The sequence below is a fragment of the Cherax quadricarinatus genome, unplaced genomic scaffold (genome assembly GCF_038502225.1).
Source record: "Cherax quadricarinatus isolate ZL_2023a unplaced genomic scaffold, ASM3850222v1 Contig607, whole genome shotgun sequence".
Taxonomy (NCBI): Eukaryota; Metazoa; Arthropoda; class Malacostraca; order Decapoda; family Parastacidae; genus Cherax; species Cherax quadricarinatus.
The window spans coordinates 42,505-68,985 of record NW_027195633.1 but is presented as its reverse complement, the minus strand read 5'-3'; the positions used below and the strand labels follow the sequence as shown (position 1 = coordinate 68,985).

Below are 26,481 nucleotides of genomic sequence, written 5' to 3'. Positions count from 1 at the left end.
TCACTTGACCCTAAGGGAATTTTGGCGAGAACACTTCAGCATCCACCACTGCATAACCCTTATAGGTAAGGCTTGGGAGGGAGTGACTACCAGGACTTTGAACTCTGCCTGGAGAAAATTGTGGCCAGATTGTGTCGACAAGAGGGATTTTGAAGGGTTTGGGACTGACCCTGATGAGCCTATGTCTGTTGTAAAATCAATTGTGGCACTGGGGAGTTCCATGGGGTTGGATGTGAGTTTGTAGGATGTGGAAGAATTGGTGGAAGACCACAACGAAGAGCTCACCACTGAGGAGCTGCAAGAGCTTCAGCAGGAACAGCAACAGATCACAGCTCAGAATCTTGCTGCAGAGGAGGAAGAGAGATGGAAGATGGTGCCTTCTTCAGAAATTAGAGATTTTTGCTATGTGGGGTAAGACGGAAAGCTTTATGGAGAAACACCCTGACAAGGTTGTTGCAAGCCATGTTGGCAACATGTACAGTGACAAAGTCTTGGCCCATTTTCGGGAAGTTTTAAAGAGACGCCAGAAACAGAGCTCTCTGGACAGTTTTTTTGCGAGACAGGACTCCAGTGACTCAAGGTGGTCCTAGTGGCATTAAGAAAGAGAAGAGAAACAACCCCAAAAAAGCAATTGGTACCTGAGGTGTTGCTGGAAGGGGATTCCCCTTCCAAACTATAAACAATCCACTCTCTCCTCCTCCAGTCTCCCATACACTAAGAAGAATCTCCAATAAAGGTAAGTGTTATGCTGTTAATGTTTCATTCATCATTTCCCATTGTATTGTTTATGTACTACATGTATATTTCATTTAAAAATTTTTTTTTTCTTCCTTTTTTTAGACTGTTTGGGCCCCCTTTCCCCTGAAACTCATTCTATGTGCAAAATTTTTTAAAAAAAAAAAAAAAATTTTTTTTCTCATGAAATGATAAAAGAATTTTTTCCCCGATGGTAAGGGCCCCAAAAGTTTGAGATTTGGTGAAACTCAGGGGTCAGCCCCGGGTGGTTCGGCGACACATGCGTACCCCGTTTCGCGACTTTGAGCCTGTTTTTGGCCTTCCGTTGTTCCAGTTGACCAAACTCCTGCGGGATTTTTTTGGGCTCCATTTTATCCCCCTCCCCCTTGGAAATTTTAGGGAAACCTCCCCTTTTTCCAATTTGGGGCTACCCAATATTGTGGGCAGAAATTGGGAATTTGGAATTTTAAAAAAACTAAAAGATTTTAATTTTAAAATAATTGAATAAACAAAATTTGACATTCTTCAAAATAACATATCTCTTTCATTGTCCCATCTCTAGGCCCCCTTATTTTTCTGTTTTCAATTTTGATTTTTTTTTTAAAAAAAAAATACAAAATTTCTTTATAGACTACGTTGGTTTTTTAAAATAGTATAAATAATAAAAATTGGCCCCAGGGGAAAGAATAAAATTTGACTCCAGTTTGGGGTGTAATGGGCGTGTGGTGTGATTTGTTTTTCCCCTAGACATTGGTAAAATGGGGGATTTCAAAAAACTTGGGGGGCTCAGTTTCAAAGGGCGTTTTCCCTCTCTGTAAAATTCTCTATTTTTTGTTTAAAATTTTTTCCATTTTATCCCCCTAAGACCATGGCCCTTTAAAAACATACGATAAATACTTTTTAAAAAAAATACCCCCCAAAGTCCTTTTTAACCCAAAAAAAAAGATCTTTTTTTTTTCTCATTTTTTGTGCTGCAGGTTTTTTTTATGTGGTGCACACTGACCACACACCCCCCATTCCCCTTCACATGGGGGCCCTTCCCAAAACTTTTTCCCACTTGATTTGAGGGCCGCTAGAATTTGATATAAAATGTCAAACACTTTTTTCAAAGGGCTTTATATACGCCCAAAAAAACAGTAAAAGGGGAATCCCACTAGGATCCCCGAGAACCCCACGGGATTTTTCTGTCTCAAAAAAAATCGCCCAAAAAGCCTTCCTCCCTTCCTTTTACTTTGTTAAAAGGGCCCCTTTTATTGTTGCTTAAAAAAGGGTGTTTTTTTAAACCCAAGGGGCACCAACCCCCGTACACAGGATATGGAATGTCCCAATGATCCTTAGATCCCACGCCCCTGGGTGGCTTTCTAAACACTGGCACAAGGGAAATTCGGGCCCACATGTGGACAGGTCTTGTACGAATCAATTTTTTCAAATCCCGGGTTTTCAATAAATTTGAAAAAATTTTTTTGCGATATAAAATATACTTTTATATGATGTAGGGCGAAATAAAGTAGTTTTTTGGGATTATGTTTGGTAGATAAAAGACTTTTGGGAGTAGACTTCAGGATGTACATGTTTATAGGGGGCCACAGATATATCAGATCACTTTCAGTTGTAGCTAATTTGAGATTTAAAAGGTGGAGGGGAACCAAGGAGAATAGAAGCATCGGGAAGGGGGGAAAGGTTTTTAAAAAACTAAAAGGGAGGAAGTTGGGGTAAGATAAAAACAGTTATTGGAGGATGGGATCTAATGGGGCATAGGCAATGGGTTCAAGAGGAGGGGGTAGGTTTAAAAATGTAGTGTTAGTGTGTTCAGCAGAAGTTTGGGGTTAAAGGAAAGGGGGGGAGGGGAAAGGGCGATTGGTGGGGGGATGATGTAGAAAAGAGTATGGAAAAAAAGTTAGAATTTTGAGAATTTTTTACAAAGTAAAAGGGATGCAAGGGGGGGAAAAGAGTATATGGGAAAAAGGGGGGTTAAGGGGTGGTAAAACAGTAAAAAAGGCAAAGGGAGAGAGTGGGGGAGAGGGGCCAACAAATTTTTTTGGGAAAATAAGAAAATTTTTTGGAGTGGATTAACAAGTTAAGAAAGCCTAGAGAACAAATTAAACCGGTTAAAAATGGGAGAGGGGGATTATTAAAATGGAGAGTTAAATTGGGGAAGATAAAAAGGGTTTTTGGGGAAATTTTTAAAATGTTGATGAAGATGGGGAAGCTGTATTTGGGGGTATGGGGAAGGAGGAATAACATTTTGAGGGTGGGGAAAAGGTTGTGAGTGTGGGGAAAATTGGGAGGCGTAGGTAAAATAAAAGGGGGAGGGCAGCCGGGTTGAGGGGATAAAGATAGAAATGTTAAAAAGCAGGGGGGGATATAGTTTTGGAGGGATTTTTAATTATTTAATAAATGTAGGAAGGGGGTAATCCCTAGGATTGGCAGAACATGCAATTTCCCTTTTGAAAAGGAAAAGGGGGATAAAAGGGGTGCAAAATTATAGGGGATAAGTCTGTTGAGTGTACCTGGTAAAGTGTAGGGGGGGGAGTTAAAATTTGGGAAAATTAAAGAAAGGGCGGAGAATAGGATAGCAGATGAACAAGGAGGTTTTTTGGGAAAAGGTAGGGGTGTGGGGACCAGGTTTTTAAAGGAAACATAAAGTGAAAGTATTTAGATAAGGCTAAAGGGGGCCTTTGTGGCATTTAGGGTTTTGGGGAAAAGGCGTTGGGCAGGGTGGATAGGGGGCAATGTGGCAGATGTTTGCGGGGATGGGGGAGGAGGGGAAATTTCTGGGAAAACAGTGAAGAGTTTTTTCGAGGATAAGTGAGGCCGTTTGAGTATGTAGGAAAAAGGGAAATTTTTCCCAGTAAAAATGGGCCTTTGACAAGGATTTTGATGTCACCTTTGGTTTTTTTAAAATTTATAGGGTGGGGTTTTAAGAGGGAAAAAATGCGGGGGCTTGGCAAGAGGCGGGGGTTAAAAGATAAAGAAACACAACCCGGGAGTTTCACAGCTCTCTTTTTAAATTTACACTTTCCTTGGGGGGATTCTGAAGAGAAGGGAAAAGAAATTGGGGGATGGGAAATTTGGGAGGGTGTGCAAAAAAAGGGAAAAATTAAAAGGGGAATCAGGAAAAAAGTAAGGTTTTGGGGGATAACAAAAAATTAGGGGGGATGAAAGATTGAATATCAGGGGTTGGAGGGAAGAGTAGGAGGGGGGTGAACAATTTTAGATTTTGGGAGGGGTTTTTTCCCCGGGTGGGTCTATGAAAGATGAGGTGAATCATAAATTGATGAGGAAAAAAAGTGAGTGGTCCTTGGGGTCTTTGGGGAAAAGAACTTTGTCCTTTGGGGGGCCCAAAAGGGGAAAGTATGAGAGATAGTTTTACCCCCGCCTTGTATGGGTGTGAAACGTTGGGGTGAATTGCCGAGGGGAGAAAAGGGTGGAGGGGAGTGGAGAAATCATGTCTGGGGGCAATGTGTGGTGTAATATAATCAGAGAATTGGTGAGTTTAAAAGGGAGGTGCGGGGTTACCAAAAAAGTTGTCCAGAGGGGTGAGGGGAAAGGGTTTTTGAGGGGGGTTCGGACATGTAGAGAGAATGGGCGAAACAAAAATGACTTAAAAGTGTATCAGTTTTGGAATGGAAGGCGGGGTAGGGGTCGGCCCCCCGGAAAGGGTTGGGGGGGAGGGGGGAAAGGAGGTTTTTGTGTAGGGGCTTGGGCTTTCCCGAGGGAACCCTGAAACGTGTTTGATAAAGGGAAAAGGGGGGGAAAAAGGTTTTTAAAATTTGGGGTGCTGAGGGGTGAGCAAAGTAACATTTATGAAGGGGTTCAGGAAACCGGGAGGCCCGGGCTTGAGTCCTGGGAGATGGGGAAATACAGTGCCTGCACCCGGGAAAGGGGGGGTTTTTGCTTTGGGGTTTTAAAAAATGTAGTGTAAAGCACCCTTCTGGCAAGACAGTGATGGAGTAAGATGGTGGAAAATTTTTTTTTGGGGACCCTGCCTTGGTGGGGGAAAAAGGGGGTGTGATAAAAAAAAAAAAAAAAAAATAAAAAAATCCCAATGGATTTATGAAACCCTGCCCTCAAATACCAGGGGTCCAATTTTTTATTCCCAAAAGTCAAAGAGTTAAGGACATCAGGTGGGAGGGGCGAACCCATTCAAATAAAGTCTTGAGAGTGATTAAGGTGGGGGGGGAGAAAAAATAACCCAAAAAAGGGGTGAGGGGTTTTTTCCCGCCAAGAAGCAAGAGGGAAAAGAGACAGAACCTCCGGGGACCCTAAACCTACCACGGGGGGGGTTTTAACCCGGGGGGTCAATCTTAAAAATCCCGGGCCATCACGTTTGCCACTGGGCCATATGGGAGGAAAATGTGGGAAGGAGGGAAAATCAGGTTTTAAAAAGTTTTGGGAGGCCATAAAAAAAGGGGGAGAGGGGGCAACGACATGAAAAAAATTTAAAAAGAACCAAAAATCAGGAGGACAGCGGGGCGGAAAAATCCTTAGTTCCTCATTGAAAGTTCTCTTGATTTCAATCAAAAGAGCCCAACCGGTCAATACCAGCATGAGGGGGGAGGTAAATGGCAAAGGAAAAGGGGCCAAAACCAAGAAGTTTTAAGCTCTGTTTAGAGGGGTTTTTAGAAGACAGATTAAATAAAAAGCCCGAAAGGAGAATTTGGACCGAGGGGTGGGGATGGGATGTTGAAGTTTTTTTGAAGGTTACAGAAAATTTTTAACAAAAAAAAGTTAAAAAGAATGGTGGGGATCAGAGATTTTTGGAAGAGAAGCAGAGCCACGTTGATGCTGATGGAGAATAAAGAAGGATTTAAACCTGAGATTTAGTAGAAAGAAAGAGCTTTGAAGTGGAGACAGGAAAGTTCCCCGGGGGTTGTTTTTAAAATGGGAGGAAGGAAGGGGAAAAACTTGTTCAGCAAAAGTCAAAGAAAGTGAAGATGATTCTAAATCCCGGGAAGTAATAAACAGCCTCAGAACAAAAGAGGGTTTAAAGTAGGAAAACTTTAAAAAAGGGAAAGAATAGCGCTCCCTACTCTTAGTATTTGATTACTCACACCACTATTACCTCTACCACTACCTCTTTGTCCCACCCCATTCCTTTAATAACAGTGGACCCCGACCAAATTAACCGTAAAAGTGACATCCCAAATCTGATTTTTTCCAAATTTTCCATAAAAAAAATAAACAAAATCAGTTTCAGACACCAAAAAAAAATGTTTTCAATGAAATAAATTTACCTACAGAAAAAATGATCATGAAGAATAAAAATAACATCCACTTCCCTTTTTATTGAAGCGTGGTGATGTATGGAAGGGGGGAGGAGGGGAGGAGGATGGAGTAGCTTAAACGTTTAAAAGGGGAACCCCATTCCATTAAGATTTGGTACCAAGCCCTTTCCCCTGGGTTACTTCCCTTTTTTTTTAATCCCACTGGGGAAAGGAGTCAGGGACCAACCCCCAAAAAAAAGTTTTCCAAAGAGGTCTGTTTCTTATATTTTAAGAATTGTGTTGGGAGACAGGAAAAGGTAGTTTTTCAATATGACACAAACAGCCCCTTAGGGGCTTTTTTATCTGGCACATTATCTAATATTACAAAAAAAATATTAACCCTTTCGGGGTTTTGGGGGGTTTTTAGAGGGCCAAAACCCGGGGTTTTGCGATGTCTAAAAAGCCAAATTCTAGCCCTAAAATCTAGCGAGAAAAGCGGGTGGGCCCTCAAAAAGAAAGAAGGGGCATGTGGCGTTTGCGGTAAAAAAAAAAACCTGCACCCAAGTGTGTAATGAGAAAAAAATACTGACTGTTTTGGATTAAAACAGCGACTTTGATGTTTTTTGTATGGTATTTATTTTGATTCTAGTTTTCCTGGTCTCTTTTTAAAATGGAAGATTCAGAAATGTTTGATTTTACCAAATTTCAAAAAAGAAAAAAAATGAAAAGATTACACATCAACGGGAGTCTAATATTCTTTCAAAAAATGCACTGATATTTATACCTTTTTCCCCCAACAAAGTCTGCAAAAGAAAATCTTTTTTTGTAAAAAAAAATTCAAAGTGGAAAGCAAAGAAAAGGGGGGCATGGGGAAGATAATGAATAGGGGAAATGTTATTTTATGCCAGAATGTCTTTTTTGTTTATTCTGGACCCTTTTTGGGAAATTGGTATCTTTTAAATTAGTGTGAAATTTTCAAAACCAAAATTTTACCACTGATTGTAGTCAAAATTGGGAAATGGGGGGTTTCTGTACTCATTCAAAAGAAAAAAAAGGAGTTCTATATCTAGTTAGATTTTGCGCATTACACTGGAATTGGCCAAAAAGGGCTCAAAGGGGCAAAATCCCAAATTTTAAACATCCCAGACCCCAATTTTGAGAGCATAATTCCGTAAGTTTTTACAAAATTTTTATTTTTGGTCATTATGACGGGGAAAAAGTATCTTTTCATAAGAAAAAAAATTTTTTTTTTTTAAATTGGGTAACCCTGAGAACAAGTCTGGGAGAGGGCCTGGGACCCCGAAAGGGTTTTAAAAAAAATGAATACCTAGAATGAATAAAAACGCCTTAAGTATGCCCGGTTGTGTTGTTGGGGGATAGGCCACTGAGATGCGACATAAGGTGGTTAAACATGGGGCAGTAGAAGGTGGTTCATCAGTCTCTTTCATAACTCCAACAACGGAGGAGTTTGGTTGTTTTCCCCCTTTTTTTCGATTAATTGCTTAACTTACTTGCTACAGTTAATGCTAAAATCACTTCCTGGCCTATTCCAGAGACTCCCGCGTTTAGTATCTTAATCAGAATCACTGAAAAAAGGGAATTCTCCCTCTCAGCCCTTTTCCAAAAGGCTGGCGGGACTAGCCCTTTTGGGGAATGGGGTTATTTAGATTACAACCATTAAAAAAAATGGAATACAAAATGTATCGAACAGTGGGATTCCTCAATGGCTGGTAAAAGTTGGACACTGGGGAGCTCAGGCCCCGACACAAATGTTATACGAGTTCATGACATTCACCAAGCCAATATTTTGGCCCAAAATTACTTTTTTCGATTATTATTATTCCCAAAGCGCTTAACCGGGGTCCACATTCCTCCTCCTCCGTTTGTTAGTGTGATTTGAAATGGTCCAATGGATGAAAATATTATGCTTCCTTTTTGTGTGAATCTGTGTGAAAAAACCATCAAAAAAACAACGAAAATCACGTTAAAACCAAAAGTTTTTTTTTGTATATCGGGTGCAGGAATTTTTTTACATGGTAACTTACGGATAAACCTCATTCTCCCTTCAGGCCCCAAAATTTATGTTCCAACTTATCTGAGTGAGCAGAGATGGGGGAAAATTCAGCAAAAAAGACCCCAAAATCACAGTACGTGGCACGGCGCCAAAGGATTAAGCAAACATAGTTTATTTAAAGGGGAAAGCTTAACTATTGGTAAAGTATAAAAAAAAAATAAGATAGATTCATAAATTTTAACCTTTCATTGGCAGGCCCTTCTAAATTTGTTCTTTGGGAAATTTTTTTAAAAAATTTCTTATGAAATGATAAAGAATCTTTTCCCCATCAAATGAACCAAAAATATAAATTTTATGGGAAAATCGGGAAATTTTGCCCCCGCGGTTAGCAGTCTTGGGTTTACGCATCAGCATTTCCCCACTTTTAGCCCCATTTTCAACCCAAAGTACCACCAAAAAAATCAAAATTTATAGAACCCATTTTTATATCAATGAGTACAAGAAACCACCCATTTACGGGTTTTCCCAATCATCCAAAACCCTTTGACTTTTTCAGTATAAAAGTCTTACGAGCCAAGTTTGACGAATAGATAAATTCTAGCAGCCAAATCGCAGGAAAAAGGAGGCCCAAGGGAGAGAATGGGTCCCATGGTCATGTGACCAAAAAAAATGGGGGGCCAGTGGTATTGTGGGAATCCCATTTCAGTTGCATTTTCAGCATGTCTAGTGGTAAAAAATATGTGATTCCCAGCAAATCTGGGACTTTTTTCTTCCAAGTGATGCTCTAAAAAGAGGGAAGGGTGAAGATCAATTTCATGATTTGGAGGAGTTTGAGACCAAAAGAATGGAGGAGGAGGGGGGGGGAGGAGGGGGGGAAGGGAGGGGGAGGAGGGGGAAGGGAAGGAAGAGGGGAGGGGGGGAGGAGGAGGAGGAGGAGGGGAGGAGAAGGGGGAGGGGGGGAGGGGAAAAGAAGATGAAAAATTGTTCCTAAGGGTCCCCCCATGACAGTGACAAGAAAAGGGGGGAATAAATCTGATAAGAGCTGACTTTGAGAGGAAAGGAGGGTAATATTCGACCATCGCCTTTGTTTTTGCTTACAAAAACATTTCTGTCTGTTATTTGTCTGTCTGCAAGCCCCCCTGTCTGTCCATCTAGCTCTGTCTCAGAGAGAGCCACAAGACTTTTCATCGACCACACTTCAAGCAGAGAAGCATTTTGTCTGGATTTTTTTGGGTTATCTAGGTAATTTAACTATGTATACTTGTATTTATGTCCCTTGGAGACAGAGATGGGGAGCAGAAAGAGACAGAGGGAAAGATATAGAAGGGGGAGAAAGATAATTAGATAGAATGGAGGAGGGGAAGAGCACCCGCCCCCATTGTTTTGACAGGGGTGGGGTAGTGACTAATAAATAATATGTCACTTTGAAGCGCGATTTCTCTAAAACTTTCCAAAACACGGGGGGGAAAAGAAAAAGGGGAAAAGGAGGAGGAGGAGAAGGGAGGAGAAGGAGGAGGGGGAAAAAAGGGAGGGGAGAAGGAGAAAAGGAGGAGAAGAAAAAAAAAAAGAAAAAAAAGGAAATAAAAAAAAAAAAAAAAAAAAAAAAAGAAAAAGAAAAAAGAAAAAAGAAGAAAAGAAGAAGAAGAAGAAAAAAAAAAAAATATTAAAAAAAAGAACAAAAAAAAAAAAAAAAGAAAAAAGAAAAAAAAAAAAAAAAAAAAAAAAAAAAAAAAAAAAAAAAAAAAAAAGAAAAAAAAAAGAAGAAAAAAAAAAGAAGAAAAAAAAGAAGAAAAAAAGAAAAAAAGAAGAAGAAGAAGAAGAAAAAAAAAAGAAGAAAAAAGAAAAAAAAAAGAAAAGGAAAAAAAAAAAAAGGGGAAAAAAAGAAAAAAAAAAAAAAGAAAAAAAATTAAAGAAGAAAAGGAAAAAATTAAAAAAAAAAAAAAAAAAAGAAAAAAAAAAAAAAAAAAAAAGAAGAAAAAAAAAAAAAGAAGAAAAGAAGAAGAAGAATAAAAAAAAAAAAAAAGAAAAAAAAAAGAAGAAAAAAGAAAAAAAAAAAAAAAAAAGAAAAAAAAAAAAAAAAGAAGAAAAAAAAAAAAATAAAAAAGAAGAAAAGAAAAGAAGAAGAAAAAAGAAAAGAAAATAAAAAAGGGGGAAGAAAAGAAGAAGAAAAGAAGAAGAAGAAGAAGAAGAAAAAAGAAGAAAAGAAAAGAAGAAGAAGAAGAAAAGAAGAAGAAGAAGAAAAAAAAAAGAAAAGAAAAAATTTTTGTTTGTTTGTTTGTTTTTTAAAAAGTTTTGAAACAATATATTGATAATTATGTTTGTGGCTTATTGGTATACAAGAGTGTATATATATACTTGCACCTTACTTTGGTCTCATGGGCCCATAAGAGGTGAAAAAAAATAGTGAAAAAAAAAAACCTTCAAATACAAGAAACTAAAGTTTCTGGTGAGCGGCAGTCCCCGTGTCCCAAAACCGGCCATTTTCAAATTTAGGCTCTATATCTCGGTGTACAAGGAAAAATTTTTTTTGACAAAAACAAGAAAAAAACTTAACTTTTTCTAAGAAAAAAAATTTTTTTTTTTTGAATATTTAGAATAGAAGACAGTTTCAGAGAGGGGCCTAAAAACAGTGGGTTATTCGAAATTTTTTTCTTTTCACACAAATTTTAAAAAGATGCCAACTTCCAAATAGGTCCAGAATAAACAAGAGACATTCTGGCACTAAAAGACATTTCTCAGTCATTAGTCAGTCCCCAGGCCCCCCACATTTCTTTTGCTTTCCATTTAAATTTTTTATTCAAAAAAATAGATTTACTTTTGCAGATACGCAAGGAGTGGTATAAAAACACCATTTGTGAAAGAAATTTTACCACCAGTTGACGTGTTTTGGGCCCATGGCAGTTTTGTTTACTTTTAAACTTGGCAAAATTTTAACATTTCGTACTTGAGCTCAATTTCAAGGATTTTCATTGTAAAACCCAATAAAAATCATCTAAATTTTCCCATAATATGTCTTCCATTCTAAAAAATGAGACCAGGAAAACTAGAAACAACCTAAAAGCATACGAAAATACACTGAAAAGTCGCTGTTTAAACCAAAAAAACAGCGATTTTTTTTTTCTCATGATGCACTGGGGCTGAGGTTTTTTTTTTTATACTGGACACTGACCCATTCTTTCTATGTAGACCACCAGCTTTCCTCACTAGATTTGAAGGCGTTTAGAATTTATTCACTAGACGCACCAACCCTCGCCCTACTAGGGATGGCACCAACCCTGAAAAAGGGGTTAAAAGGATTTTAAAAATTGATTTATCTGCCGCTTACCTGCCATCCAGCCCCCGACAGCATCCTCAGCATCACAAAATCTTCAAACAACAAAGAACCGGGGGATTGCAGCCCCCCTACATTCCCCCAAAGGACCATAGTATGAGGGAAAACTTCCCAGCTTTGTTTTGATGCCCTACCAAGTCTCCAACATACACCTTTAATCCAGGATGCTGCATCTTAGTACATGTAATAGGGCACCCTGTTGGGGGGGGGAAAAATAAATTAACTTTAGAGTATTTTTTCAAAAAAGTAAAAACACCAATGTCACAAATCAGAGCCTCCAATATGTTTTGTAAAACTACCAAAAAATTTAAGGGGGTACCTTTTATTTACAAGTTTAATTCGCCTGTGACTGCTTGTAATAATTGCTCTTGTATCAAAAAAATTTTCTCACTGAAATTAACTGATAATTAAACCATTCAAGCCCCCCAAAAAACCCCAATTTAAATTACTTCCCAAAAATAAAGGCTAGGTTTATGTAAAAAGTCAATAACTTACTTCCTAGATATTAGCCTAGAATGCCGCCCAAACCCCCTAAAGGAAAAAAACCCCCGGGCCCCCTTTTTTAGCTTTTCTTATGGAACAGTGATCTAGTGCAGAGCCCCCAAAAAATGTTTTCTACCACCATCCGAAATCATTACAGGAAGCAGCAGTAATTGTTTTGTGTGTGGGATTGGTCGTGAACACTCACCATATGGGCTATTTTATTCATTCTCGAGTATACATCATGTTTCTATGCTATTTATATTGTTTATGTCATATTAGATCAATTGTACAAAAAAGCTGTGAGTTGATATTAGCATTATATGAAATATATTCTCCTGCCCCCAAGAGCAGGGAACCACTGACATCAGCTAAATTCCCGATAGTTCCTGACTGACCGACATGATTAGCTCCACCCCCCTTATGATGCCAAATCATCAATCATATTAGAAAGAATAATAAAGGGGAAAAAAGAAAAAACCAAAAAATTTTGGGGGTAATCATGTTAAAAGGGGGGTGTGACCCTACATGATATAAAAAGAGTAATTCCGTGGGGACGCCCTACAACACTGATTCTTATAATTCTGTTTCCACGAGTTAAACTTTTTTTTTATGATTAACTCAATTTTATAATTTTTTTTTTTTTTTTTTTTTTTTCACACACCGCACCCCATGCCTCCAAATTTTCGTGACCGATTTTGACCGACCCGAAACGACGAGCGATGGCTGAACTCAGAAAATCGGGGGGGCACCATGTCAAGGGACCACTGACATTTTGGGACGACAAAAATACAAGTGACATACCAGATAACCAAAGAAATTATAAGGATTATTTCCATCGGGCCCCAACCAAAACCTAAAAAGTAATTCCCTGCCTAAAAAAAAAGGATATACAAAAATTTGAAATGGAAAGAATGCCAGGGAGAGCAAAACCCAAAATGTACAGGACCCCGAGTTTCCGGGGGCATCGACTTTTGCGAATTGACTTTCGCAAAATTTTTCGGTTTTGGATTGGTCGGGTTCGCGACCGTCCGAATTTCCCCCCCCCACCGACACACAAAGCCATGGTAAAAGAAAATGAAGAACACAATCCAGAGGGAATCTGAAGGATTTGAAGCAGACCCTGACCCTGCCGATCCTCTGCCTGTTGTGGAAGGTGTTGTGGCATTGGGCAAGTCCATGGGGTTGGAGGTGAGGGACGGGGATGTGGAAGAGTTGGAGGAGGACCACAGGCAAGAGCTAACCACTGACGAACTGCAGGAGCTTCAACTGGAACAGAATCAGACCACAGCTGAGGAACTTGCTTCAGAGGAGGAAAAGAGTGAAGGAGGTGCCTTCTTCGGTGATTAAGGACGTGTGTTCAAAGTGGAATGAGTTGCAAAGTTTTGTTGAAAAGTGTCACCCTGACCAAGCTGAAACAAGCCATATCTACAACATGTTCAATGACAAAACCTTGTCCCACTTCAGGCAAATCAAAGAAATGCCAGAAACAGACCTCTCTGGACAGATGTTTTGTGCGACAGGGGTCCAGTGACTCAAGTTATTCCCAGTGGCATTAAAAGAAGGGAAATAACCCCAGAAAAGGACTTGCTACCCAAAGTCCTAATGGAAGGAGATTCTTCTTCCAAACACTAGAGTACACCTTCCTCCTATCCCCTCCTGTCTTCCATCCACCCAGGAGTCTTCAGTAAAGGTAAGTGCAATGTTGTTATTTTTTATATGCATGTACTTGATTTCTAATTGTTTTCAGTATGTAAATCTTTATTTGAAAAAAATATTTTATTTTAATATTTTTGGGTGTCGAACAGATTAATTTTATTTCCATTATTTCTTATGGGGAAAATGGTTTCGAGTTTCGTGAATTTCAACTTTCGGCAGGCTCTCTGGAATGGATTAATCACAAAACTCGGGGTCCACTGTACAGTGGACCCTCAACTAACGCTATTAATCTGTTCCTGAGAGCTCATCGTTAGTCAAAATAATCGTTAGTCAAGTTAATTTTCCCCATAAGAAATAATGGAAATCAAATTAATCCGTGCAAGACACCCAAAAGTATTGAAAAAAAAAATTTTAACACATGAAATATTAATTTTAATACACACAAACTGAAGACATGCACAGTTACATGACACTTACCTTTATTGAAGATCTGGTGATGATTGATGGGATGGGAAGAGGGGAGTGTGTTGATGGTCTTAGTGTTTAGAAGGGGAATCCCCTTCCATTAGGACTTGAGGTGGCAAGTCCTTTTTCAGGGTTACTTCCCTTCTTTTAATGCCACTAGGACCAGCTTGAGAGTCACTGGACCTCTGTCGCACAACATATCTGCCCATAGAGGCCTGTACCTCCCGTTCCTTTATGACATTCCTAAAGTGTTTCACAACATTGTCAGTGTCACCATTAAACACTTGTTCAGGTTTCAGTCCTTCACTGTCTATGTACTCCTTGAATTCCTGCACATATTTTTCAGCTGCTTTTTGGTCCAAACTGGCAGCCTCACCATGCCTTATCACACTATGTATGCCACTACGATTCTTAAATCTCTCAAACCAACCTTTGCTGGCCTTAAATTCACTCACATCACCACTAGTTGCTGGCATTTTTCTAATTAAATCGTCATGCAACTTCCTAGCCTTTTCACATATGATCGCTCGAGAGATGCTATCTCCTGCTATCTGTTTTTCGTTTATCCATACCAATAACAGTCTCTCAACATCTTCTATCACTTGCAATCTCAGTTTGGAAAACATAGTTGCACCTTTGGCAAGAACAGCTTCCTTGATTGCCGTTTTCTTGGCCACAATAGTAGCGATGGTTGATTGGGGTTTTGTGTACAGCCTGGCCAGCTCGGAGACATGCACTCCACTTTCATACTTAGCAATGATCTTTTTCTTCATATCCATAGTAATTCTCACCCTTTTTGCTGTAGGGTTGGCACTAGAAGCTTTCTTGGGGCCCATGGTGACTTATTTTTTGGTGGCATGGCAAATGTGATGTCACACTGCTGACATCAGTTCAGACAAAATAATAGACACTGGCAGGCAGAATAGAGACCAATGAACCCATTCTAAAACCTGCAGCTGTGATGGACTACAACCTCAATATGAGTTTAGTGGGCAAATGTGACATGCAAATTAGGTTTGCCGATTGTGTTCGCAAGAGTTATAAGCAGTACATAAAACTTTTTCCATCTTGATATTTCCATGCTGAATGATTATACAAGTTGAAGACCAACAACAAACACAAATATGGTGAATTTTGTTTGTCAGTCGTCAGACAAATAATATTCAAGTACCAAGGAACAACGCCTGCAATAGACCATCGCCCACAAAATTAACACATGGAAGTGACAGTCACTTGTATGCTCAGAACTACTAAATGCCTCAAATGATGTAGTTGAAGTTTTAGCAGTAAAGATCGAGAACCAAAACTTGGTCATTGTGGTTGTATACAAGCCTCCGAATGCAATGTCCCAACAATTCCAGGAACAGCTTTTGAAACTTTACCACTGTCTGGAAAATCTTCCAGCTAGACTCCAGGAGCTCCTGCCCCCAACATCTTGCTCTTGGGGGATTCAACCTAAGGCACCTAAAATGGAGGAATATAGGAAATAATGTTGTAGCAGAGATAACACCAGGAGGCAGCTCAGATAAAAACGCGCGCGGGCGCGCACACACACACGCGCGCGCGGGCACGCACACGCACACGCGCGCACGCGCGCGGGCACGCACACACGCGCACGCACGCACACGCACACACGCGCACGCGCGCGGGCACGCACACGCACGCGCGCACACGCACACACGCGCACGCGCGCGGGCACGCACACGCACACGCGCGCACACGCACACACGCGCACGGGCACGCACACGCACGCGGGCACGCACACGCGGGCACGCACACGCGGGCACGCACACGCACACGCGGGCACGCACACGCACACGCGGGCACGCACACGCACACGCGGGCACGCACACGCGGGCACGCACACGCACACACACACACACACAAGCTTTAAATCTCTGCACCAAATTCACCTTAAACCAGCAAATAATAGAGCCTACAAGACTGGAGAATGCGCTGGACCTCATTTTCACTAACAATGATGATCTGATATGAAATGTCATCACATCTAAAACAATATACATACTCAGATCACAACATAAAAGAGGTCCAGATGTATGCAGAGCCCCCCCCAGACCAAGAAAATATGATCAGTCAAGAAGGAGCCTTCACCAAATTCAACTTTAGTAACAAAAACACAAGGTGGGACCAAGTAAACCAAGTCCTAAATAACAAACTGAGAATACAGATTAAGTAACACAGATCCTACCCTATGTCTAGAACAAATTAACTCTGTGGCACTTGAGGTATGCTCAAGGCATATTCCTTTAAGAAAAAGGAGGAGATGATGTAAACTAGAAAGAGAAAGGTTCTCCCTTTACAGGCAAAAAGCAAAGAACAACAACAGCGGTTAAAAGGGGCCAATATATCTGCAATACGTAGGGAGACACTGATTAGAGAAATAGTAAACATCGAACTAAAGCTAAAGGAATCTTATAGATGAGTCAAGAAACATGAGAAGACCTAAAAGCTATAAATGAAATTGCAAGAAACCCAAAGTATTTTTCTCATGCCAAATCAAAGTCTAGAACATCATCCAGTATTGGGCCCCTACTTATACAGGATGGGTCCTACACAGATGACAGCAAGGAAATGAGCGAGCTACTAAAGTCCCAATATGACTCGGTTTTTAGCGAGCCGCTAACCAGACAGAGTCGAAGATCTAATTTTTTATGAGACGGAATTTGGTGTAGACACGCCTATCTGATATCCTGACGCCAAATGACTTCAAACAGGCAATAAATGACATGCCCATGCACTCTGCCCCAGGCCCAGACTCGTGGAACTCCGTGTTCATCAAGAACTGCAAGAAGCCCCTATCATGTGCGTTCAACATCCTATGGAGAGGAAGCATGGACACTGGGGTCGTCCCACAGTTACTAAATACAACAGACATAGCCCCACTCCACAAAGAGGGCAGTAAAGCAATAGCAAAAAACTACAGACCGATAGCGCTAACATCCCATATCATAAAAATCTTTGAAAGGGTTCTAAGGAGCAAGTTCACCACCCATCTAGATACTCATCAATTACATAACCCAGGGCAGCATGGGTTTAGAGCAGGTCGCTCCTGTCTGTCCCAACTACTGGATCACTACGACAAGGTCCTAGATGCGCTAGAAGACAAAGAATGCGGATGTAACATACACAGACTTTGCAAAAGCCTTCGACAAGTGTGACCTGGAGTTACCTGGAGTTTACCTGGAGAGAGTTCCGGGGGTCCAACGTAGATGGATCTATAATTTCCTGACAAATAAAACACAAATAGTAGTAGTCAACAGAGTAAAGTCTGAGGCGGTTACGAAGAAAAGCTCTGTTCCGCAAGGCACAGTACTCGCTCCGATCTTGTTCCTCATCTTCATATCGGACATGGACAGGGATATAAGCCACAGTGCTCTCTCTTCCTTTGCAGATGACACCCGAATCTGCAAGTCTTCCATTGAACACACTGCAAGGCTCCAGGCGGACATGAACCAAATCTTTAAATGGGCTGCAGAAAACACGAAGTTCAACAAAGAGAAATTTCAATTACTCCGATATGGTAAAAGTGAGGAAATTAAAATTTCATCGGAGTATAAAACCAATTCCAACCACACAATAGAGCGAAAAACTAACGTCAAAGACCTGCGAGTGATCATGTCGGAAGATCTCGCCTTCAAGAACCATAACAATGCATCAATCACATCTGCTAGAAAAATGACAGGATGGATAATGAGAACCTTCAAAACTAGGGATGCCAAGCCCATGATGACACTCTTCAGGTCACTTGTTCTATCTAGGCTGGAATATTGCTGCACACTAACAGCACCTTTCAAGGCAGGTGAAATTGCTGACCTAGAAAATGTACAGAAAACCCTCACGGCACGCATAACCGAGATAAACACCTCAATTACTAGTACCAAACTTTTATACAAAAATTCACTCCCTACGAAAACAAAAGACTCGGTAAACGATGCAACATCCCCCCAATGAAAAGCAGGGGTGTTACTAGCATGTGAAGAGAACACAGTAAGTGTCAGGGGCCCAAGACTATTCAACTGCCTCCCAGCATGCATAAGGGGGATAACCGATAGACCCCTGGCTGTCTTCAAGCAGGCACTGGACAGGCACCTAAAGTCAGTACCTAACCAGCTGGGCTGTGATTCATACACTGGATTGCATGCAGCCAGCAGTAACAGCCTGGTTGATCAGGCCCTGATCCACTATGAGGCCTGGCCACAGACCGGGCCGCTGATCCCCGGAACTCTCTCCGGGTAAACTCCAGGTACCCTCTCGTCTGAGGCCTGGTGATCACTACCCCATACAACTGCCTCCTACTACTTTCATGAAAACTGCTCAGAAGAGGCATTATGTCTGTGCACATACCACAAAATGACCACAAAAATGAAAAGACACTTGTTTTGTATGAGGAGTGTACAATACCACTGTGCATATACCCATGTTTCAAATAATTCCACACACTACAACAGTTCTAGGAAAGTGTCCAGTGACTGTACATTTGTATACATATTATAGAACAAAAGTAATAAACAATTTTTTGTATTGTGTAAACAAGTTTTGTAAACAATATTGATAATAAAGTTTGTGCGCTTATTGTGTTGCATACGAGTGTATATACGTGTACATTGCACCTTACTCTGGTCTCACAGGCCACGTAAGTTACCCGAAAATATATAGTAGTGGAAAAAACAAGAAACCTTCAAATAGGCGTAAAAAAAGTTTATCGGGTGAGCAGCATTTGCCGCTGTTGCCACACGCAGCTCATTTTCTGCCAACTTTACACCTCTACCTCGGCAAGTGCTGATCGCAAACAAAAAAAAATGGTAGGCTTAAAACACTCCACAAATTAATCCCAACATTTTGGCAAGAATTTTTTTTTCTCAAATATTTTCCGACAGGTAGACAGTTTCAGAACTGGGTTTGTGACCGTTAATGGGTTAATAAGGAGATATTGGAGTAAGGAATACACTCGCTGGATGGTTTGGAGTCGTATAATATGGTTCTATAATTTGAAAATAAAATAAGACGCTTATAAACTAAATTTAGAACTATGAAACAATGTGAAAAAAATTTAGGACTTCTGGCTAGTAGCAGTCAAGACAATAATGCACAAGTGTTTGCAATAGAGCTAATAGAATTCTTGGCTTCATATCATGAAGCATAAATAACAGGAATCCTTAGGTTATACTTTAATTTTATGTATACACAAATAACCCGAATAGTATAGGAGAGAGGAGCTCACAACAACGTTTCAGTCGGACTTGAACCATTTACAAAGTCACACTGATTTTGTGAATGGTGTATTGTTCCAGTCACAGTACTGTGCCTTTTGTTCTTAATTTTATATATCCTTGGTAATGGTGTCCTGTGGCCTGGAAGGCAACGCTTTCACGTCAGTGTCCGTGGTTCAATCACTGGTAAAGGTGGAAACATTGGGCATGTTTTCTTACACCTGCTGTCCCCGTTCACCTAGCAAGCAAGCAAATAGGTACCTGGGTTTTAGTAAACTGGTGTGGGTTGCATACTGGGGGACAAGATTTAAGGAACCCAATAGAAATAAAAAAAGACAGCCCCTTGATGATGCACCGCCTTTCTTGAATGATCTTGGGTTAAAAATCCGAACAAAATCTTATCTAATCTTAATGCTTCATTTAGATGTTGAAAAGTTCTTGTCTCCATATTAGAGAATATACAGATGCACTGGAAAACACAAGGATGACGAAGTTGATCCTGTGTATCAGAACTTTTGCCTACAGGACAGACTAAGGATATTAAAACTGCATTCTCAAAAGGTGTACAATTAGGAGGATTATATGTACTAGTTAAGGGTACAAACGGAAGACAGGAATAAAGGGGGGGATATACACGATACTGAAAATACCTAACCAAGACAGGACTTGCATCACTGGGCTCAAGATGGAAAATATAAGTTTAGAAAAAATACAGGAAAGCCCTGGTTTGGTAACAGTTTTGGATGTGTGGAACAAACTCCTGAGTAGCATCAATGAAGTAAGAACCTTGGGCAGCTTTAAAAAGAGTTTGGAGAAATACACTGGTGGAGGGGGGAGGGGGAATAGACCTGCTTAGCATAAGCCAGTAGGCCTGCTGCAGTGCATGCCCTTTCTTATGTTCTTAACTTTATGTGAATTAGTCATTTCACCAATTTCCAGGTCAATTAGCCAAATGAATGCTGGCATTATTGGAATATTTACACTGGTGGGCCAGCAAGTAACATGCATAGTGTGCCCTGGCACAATTTACTCAATACATTCTACCTGCCATAAAAATGAATCTATTGCTAATGTCGACCCCCCCCCCCCCCCAAAAAAATACGTGAATGAGGACATTTCTTGCCGACCTATAAAATGCTGGTTACAGAAATGAAAAAGGATCAATTCAAAAACTGGTCCTAGTTTAATTCAAAATACTAAACAGGCCTATAAGATTATTCTAATATATAGAGCCTAATATAATAAGTAGGTTTATTTAGCCACAGATACACAAGATAAGATTTTATTTGGATTTTTAACCCTGGAGGGTTAGCCACCCAGGATATCCCAAGAAAGGGAGTGCATCATCGAGGGACTGTCTTAGTTCCACTGGGGCCCTGAAATATTGTCCCCCAGGATGCGACCCACACAAGTAAACCAGGTACCTACCAGCTTGCCAAGTGATGGGACAACAGAAGGTGTAAGGAAACATGCCCAATGATTCCAAACTTTCCACAGATCGAATCACAGACACTCAGTATATGAAGCGAGAGCATTGCTTACCAGGCGGCCATGAGTCACCTATCAATGTAAATTACCTACTAAATGCCTTATTTCCGGAATGGAAATATAAACACATATGCATTTCCATTGGGGTTGCTGGGAAATACAATTATAGAGCTGTCCAGTACCAGCTGGGAGTCAGAAAAAGCTAAGTTTCTTAATACTATTTCCCGAAAAAACCTTTCTTGCAAACTATCAAGGTGACAAAATCAATATTAAAATTTACGCGAGTTATGCTTATTTTAAATGTAGGTCAACATAAAATTTAGGGTAGTACCTTAAAAAAAAAAAAAAAAAAAAAAAAACCGTTAACACCTTTTCGAATGCGTCATAGTGGTTTGGGGTCAAGTCCCTGGATGCATTATGATTATTTTTATCGACTACTGCCAGTTTCTTAGCTGGTGTGATATTCAAAAGTCCATCAATAATCCATCAATAATGGTGCAATATTTTATAATGAAATCTTAAATATAACCGTCACAATTCTTTAAATCCATTACTTTTTTGCTTTATATCTTGAAGAAAACGTTACATTAATTCATTATACAAAACCAATGGAATATTACATGGAATGCTCCGGTGTCTAGTAACCATGAGAAGACAAAATTACAACCAAAATGGCGTCGCCAGCCCCAGCATCGCGCGGTAAAGCCGTGGCCACCACACCACCTTAAATATCTTCCCTCCACCACTAACACTCACCACCAAGCTAGCACACACCTACCACACTACAAACACTTACCCCTCTCTCTCGTCAAACGGCAATAAGGCTTTCTCACGGGTAAAAAGTGGAGGAGCGTAGGCGAAGACGCATCAGCGTGGAGATTCCAGACAACACAAGCTGAGTAGCGCCGCCCAGCACCACCCAGTACCACCCAACACCACCCTAGTACCACCCTAGTACCACCCCTATACCACCCTAGAACCACCCCAACAACAACCACTAAGGTTCTTATCCAACAAAATATATATATTATTATTTTCTTTCCCCTTTCTACCTCTAAATTTAACTGTTTGAAAATTCTCATTTATTTTATATTTTTACTCATATTTCTTTCAGTATATTTTAAACTTATAAATATATATTATAGTATTCTTGTAACAGTATGTAGCTTTAAGAATAATAAATTTTATTTCCAGTTCGTATACAGACACAAGAATATAAAAATGGCGAAATAAAATAAATAAATAAAATAAAGGTCAACTTGTCCATGCTAGGTAATAAGTTTATTTAGGTACGGGTTCACATTAGTTTATTTTGGTAATGGTACACATAAATACAGTTACAAAAATTATTATACATGGCAGCCTATATGTAGATTACCTAGGATAACCCCCAAAAAAGTCAGTGACTTATTTCCATTTAGGTCCTTGTAGTATCTCATTATTTGATAAGTATTAAAAAGATCCCAATGGAAATAAGTCACTTTGGTTTTTTTGGGTTATCCTGGGTTCTCTACACATATGCTGCTATGTATGATAATCTATTTAACTGCATTTGTGTATACCTGAATAAACTTACACACATATGCAACAGTTACGTATTTGTATTCCGAAACGTTTCGCCTACACAGTAGGCTTCTTCAGTCGAGTATATAAGATGTGAAAATGTTGGTAGAATTACCGACAATATGTAAAGTAAAAGGACACAAGTGCAACTAATGTGACATTTTATTGTTGCAACGTTTCGCTCTCCAGGAATGTCGCGTGGGTAGTAGTAGTAGTAGTAGTAGTAGTAGTAGTAGTAGTAGTAGTAGTATAGTAGTGATAATAATTGTAGTGAGACGGGTTGGGTTAGAGAAAGAACTATCACTATCTCCAAATCATCACTTACCTGTACATCCAACAACTTCAACCAGAACAACAGCTTCTGTAACATAGCAGAACCCCTCGGCAAGAAACTTCTTCATCGCTATCCCACATTAAGAACATAAGAATCGAGGAACACGTTTCCTGAATAAAGATTCCCATATGTTGTTTAAGTGTCTAAACTGGAGAGAGAAAGACGCTCCCTCTACAGAAGACGACGAAGAGTCACTGAGCTCCTCAGGAGTGCTAGAATATCTGATACACGAAAGGAGGCGCTGACCAGGGAAGTGGAAACTATCGAACTTAAGTTAAATGACTCTTACTGGAACCAGGAGAGGCAGGAGGAGCTTAAAGCTATTAGTAAAATTGAAAGAAATTCAAAATATTTCTTTTCATATGCCAAAAACAAGGCAAATACTACATCTAGTATCGGGCCCTTACTCAGACAGGATGGGACTTACACAGATGACAACAAGGAAATGAGTGAAATATTGAAATCCCAGTATGACTCTGTGTTTAGTGAACCACTAATCAGTCTGAGGATCGACGACCCAAATGATTTCTTCATGAATGAGCCTCAAAACTCCATAAATGTATGCCAGATTTCCGACATCACCCTAACTCCGATAGATTTCGAAAAAGCCATTGACAACATGCCCTTGCACTCAGCCCCGGGCCCAGACTCGTGGAACTCTGTATTCATTAAGAATTGCAAGAAACCCCTCTCGCGTGCCCTAAGTACACTATGGAGGAGGAGCTTGGACATGAGTGAAATTCCACAGTCACTTAAAACAACGGATATAGCCCCACTCCATAAAGGTGGCAGCAAAGCATTAGCTAAGAACTATAGACCAATATCTCTGACGTCCCACACCATACAAATCTTTGAAAGAGTGCTGAGAAGCAGGATTGCAAATCACCTGGATTCCCAAAATCTGCCCAATCCAGGGCAACCTGGGTTCAGGGCAAGTCGCTCCTGCCTCTCACAACTACTGGATCACTATGATATGGCCTTGGATGCACCGGAAGAAAATCAGAATGCAGATGTAATATACACAGACTTTGCAAAAGCATTTGACAAATGTGATCATGGCGTAATAGCCCATAAAATACGTGCTAAAGGAATAACTGGGTAAGTGGGGAGATGGATCTTCAACTTCCTAACAAATCGAACACAAAGAGTAGTGGTCAACAGAGTTAAATCGGAGGCTGCCATAGTGAAGAGCTCTGTTCCACAAGGCACAGTACTCGCCCCATCATATTCCTCATCCTCATATCAGACATAGACAGAGATATACACCACAGCACCGTATCATCCTTTGCGGATGACACTAGGATCTGCATGAGGCTGTCATCTGCTGAGGACGCGGTTAACCTCCAAGAAGATATAAACAAAGTTTTCCAGTGGACAACGGTAAACAATATGATGTTCAATGAGGACAAATTCCAACTACTCCGTTATGGAAAACTGGAGGAGATAACAACTAGAACAGAGTATACTAGAGACTCTGGCCATACAATAGAGCGGAAAAATAATGTAAGGGACCTGGGAGTAGTAATGTCTGACGATCTCACTTTCAAGGATCACAACAGTGCCACGATCGCAAGTGCAAAGAAAATGATAGGATGGATAATGAGAACGTTCAAAACGAGAGATGACAAGCCAATGATGATCCTTTTCAAATCACTTGTTCTCTCTAGGCTGGAATACTGCTGTACATTAACATCTCCATTCAAAGCAGGGGAAATTGCAGATCTAGAGAGTATACAGAGATCCTTTACTGCACGTATAAATTCTGTCAAGCACCTTAACTACTGGGAACGCTTGGAAGCACTTGACTTGTACTCGTTGGAACGCAGGAGGGAGAGATATATCATAATCTACACTTGGAAAATCCTGGAAGGAATGGTCCCAAATCTGCACACAGAAATCACTCCCTACGAAAGTAAAAGACTGGGCAGGCGATGCAAAATGCCCCTAATTAAAAGTAGGGGCGCCAATGGTACACTAAGTGAAAACACCATAAGTGTCTGGGGCCCAAGACTGTTCAACAGCCTCCCATCAAGCATTAGGGGAATTGCCAATAAACCCCTGGCTGCCTTCAAGAGAGAGCTGGACAGATACCTAAAGTCAGTGCAGGATCAGCCGGGCTGTGGCTCGTACGTTGGACTGCGTGCGGCCAGCAGTAACAGCCTGATTGATCAGGCCCTGATCCACCGGGAGGCCTGGTCATGGACCGGGCCGCGGGGGCGTTGATCCCCGGAATAACCTCCAGGTAACCTCCAGGTCGGTTTTTTCAAACCATTCATCACAACACTGTAGAAGGTTTACTCATATACTTATCCAATCTCGGAAGATGCAGTTACATGCAGCTTTCTCCACCTGATCCACCATTCTCATCCTATAAATACTCACATATGTTTTATTTTTATTATTATCACACTGGCCGATTCCCACCAAGGCAGGGTGGCCCGAAAAAGAAAAACTTTCACCATCATTCACTCCATCACTGTCTTGCCAGAAGGGTGCTTTACACTACAGTTTAAACTGCAACATTAACACCCCTCCTTCATATGTTTTATAAGAGCATAAGAAAGGAGAAACACTGCAATAGGCCTGTAGATCTGTTTGTGACTTGATAAAACCTACTGCGTGAGCGAAACTTTGTAAATAAAGGATCACATTATACTGCACGTGTTTATATTTCCATTGTATCGGTATTTTATACCATCTATTTCCAGGATATTACCCATTCTGGAGACCGCCGTAACATATTGACCGGGATACCTGGTCGTGGACCTGGCCGCGGGGGCATTGATCCCCGGAATACCCGCCAGCTAGACTCCAGATAGGTAGGTCCTTGATAAATTAGACACATGTGCAACACTTTGTTATCTTTAATGATACCCAAGTGTTGCACGTGTGTCTAATTTATCAATTTGTCGGTTTTCTGAACCATTCATCTACAGGTAGGTCCTTCTCCAACCCAACCCGTCTCCCCACAATTACTACCACCACTACCACTACTACTATCGACGGGACACTCCACCTGACTACTGCCACTATATATACTCATTTTCTTAGTTATCTCTGTATTAGGACTGAAGAAGCCACTCGTGGCGAAACGTTTCCCTTAATAAATGTCCTCAATTGTACATACATCTTGCTCTCCGACACAGCAACATCATGGGATCTTCAAAACTTTTCTAATCTATAGACACGACCTATTTCTACTAGTGTCTTTGTTCGCTGGTGATTCCGTCTTCCACTGCTCCACCTCGTCTCTCATCAGTATATAAGCTCCATCTTCGCAAGTATGCTGCATAACTAAATGGTTATAACTGACCATAATTTTTAAAGGGTGGACCGGTAAGCCAGCGGAAGGCTCTGAACCATTCATCTACAAAGCTCCAACGGCGGGTCACCATCTGACTAAGGCCCGCGTCAGGAAACACCTGACGTATTTCCTGACAAACCTTACCTAACCTAACCTAATATGCTGCAGACTCAAGGCTGAGGGACTGATTACCTCAAACTCCTCTTATTCCACCTTTTTCTGCATTGGACTGAAGAAGCTACTGTGTGGCGAAACGTCCCCAGAAAAAAGGTATCCAAATATTGCAAAAGTGTTTCATTTATCATGTACAAGATACAGTAATTCCAATGGAGGGCAAACAAGATACAGTTTAGACATACGTTAATATTAATGTGATTCGCAGAGTATTTACTTGAGCCTGAACCAATTGGTTAGCACAGTTAAAAATAATGCGTTTCACGCGATTGATTATGGGCCAGTAGGCCTTCTGCAGTGTTCCTCCATTCTTATGTTCTTAGAGATTCGCGCTTGTGCCACTCCTTGCGATGAATAACCCAGATGCGTTTAGCGTGTGATCATATTTTCCGTTTTTGTTTATAAACCATTATTGAAATAGTTCATTGACAACTGAAGTCTCCTTTCCTTAATATAGTCGAAGGTACTCCTTAGAAGTTAAGACTACGTGTGGCAA

At 40.5% G+C, this 26,481-nt stretch overlaps 1 protein-coding gene across 1 annotated transcript in view; it reads right to left on the bottom strand.

The window, feature by feature from the left end:
* LOC128685770 (serine/arginine-rich splicing factor 7) overlaps positions 1-21,493 on the bottom strand; it is a 59,585-nt gene extending 38,092 nt beyond the window's left edge. The window contains exon 1 of the mRNA XM_070080565.1: positions 21,444-21,493. Within this exon, the coding sequence (XP_069936666.1) occupies positions 21,444-21,478 (35 nt within the window). The 5' untranslated portion in view covers positions 21,479-21,493. The remainder of the gene's footprint in view (positions 1-21,443) is intronic.
* Between the last annotated feature and the right edge of the window lie 4,988 nt (positions 21,494-26,481).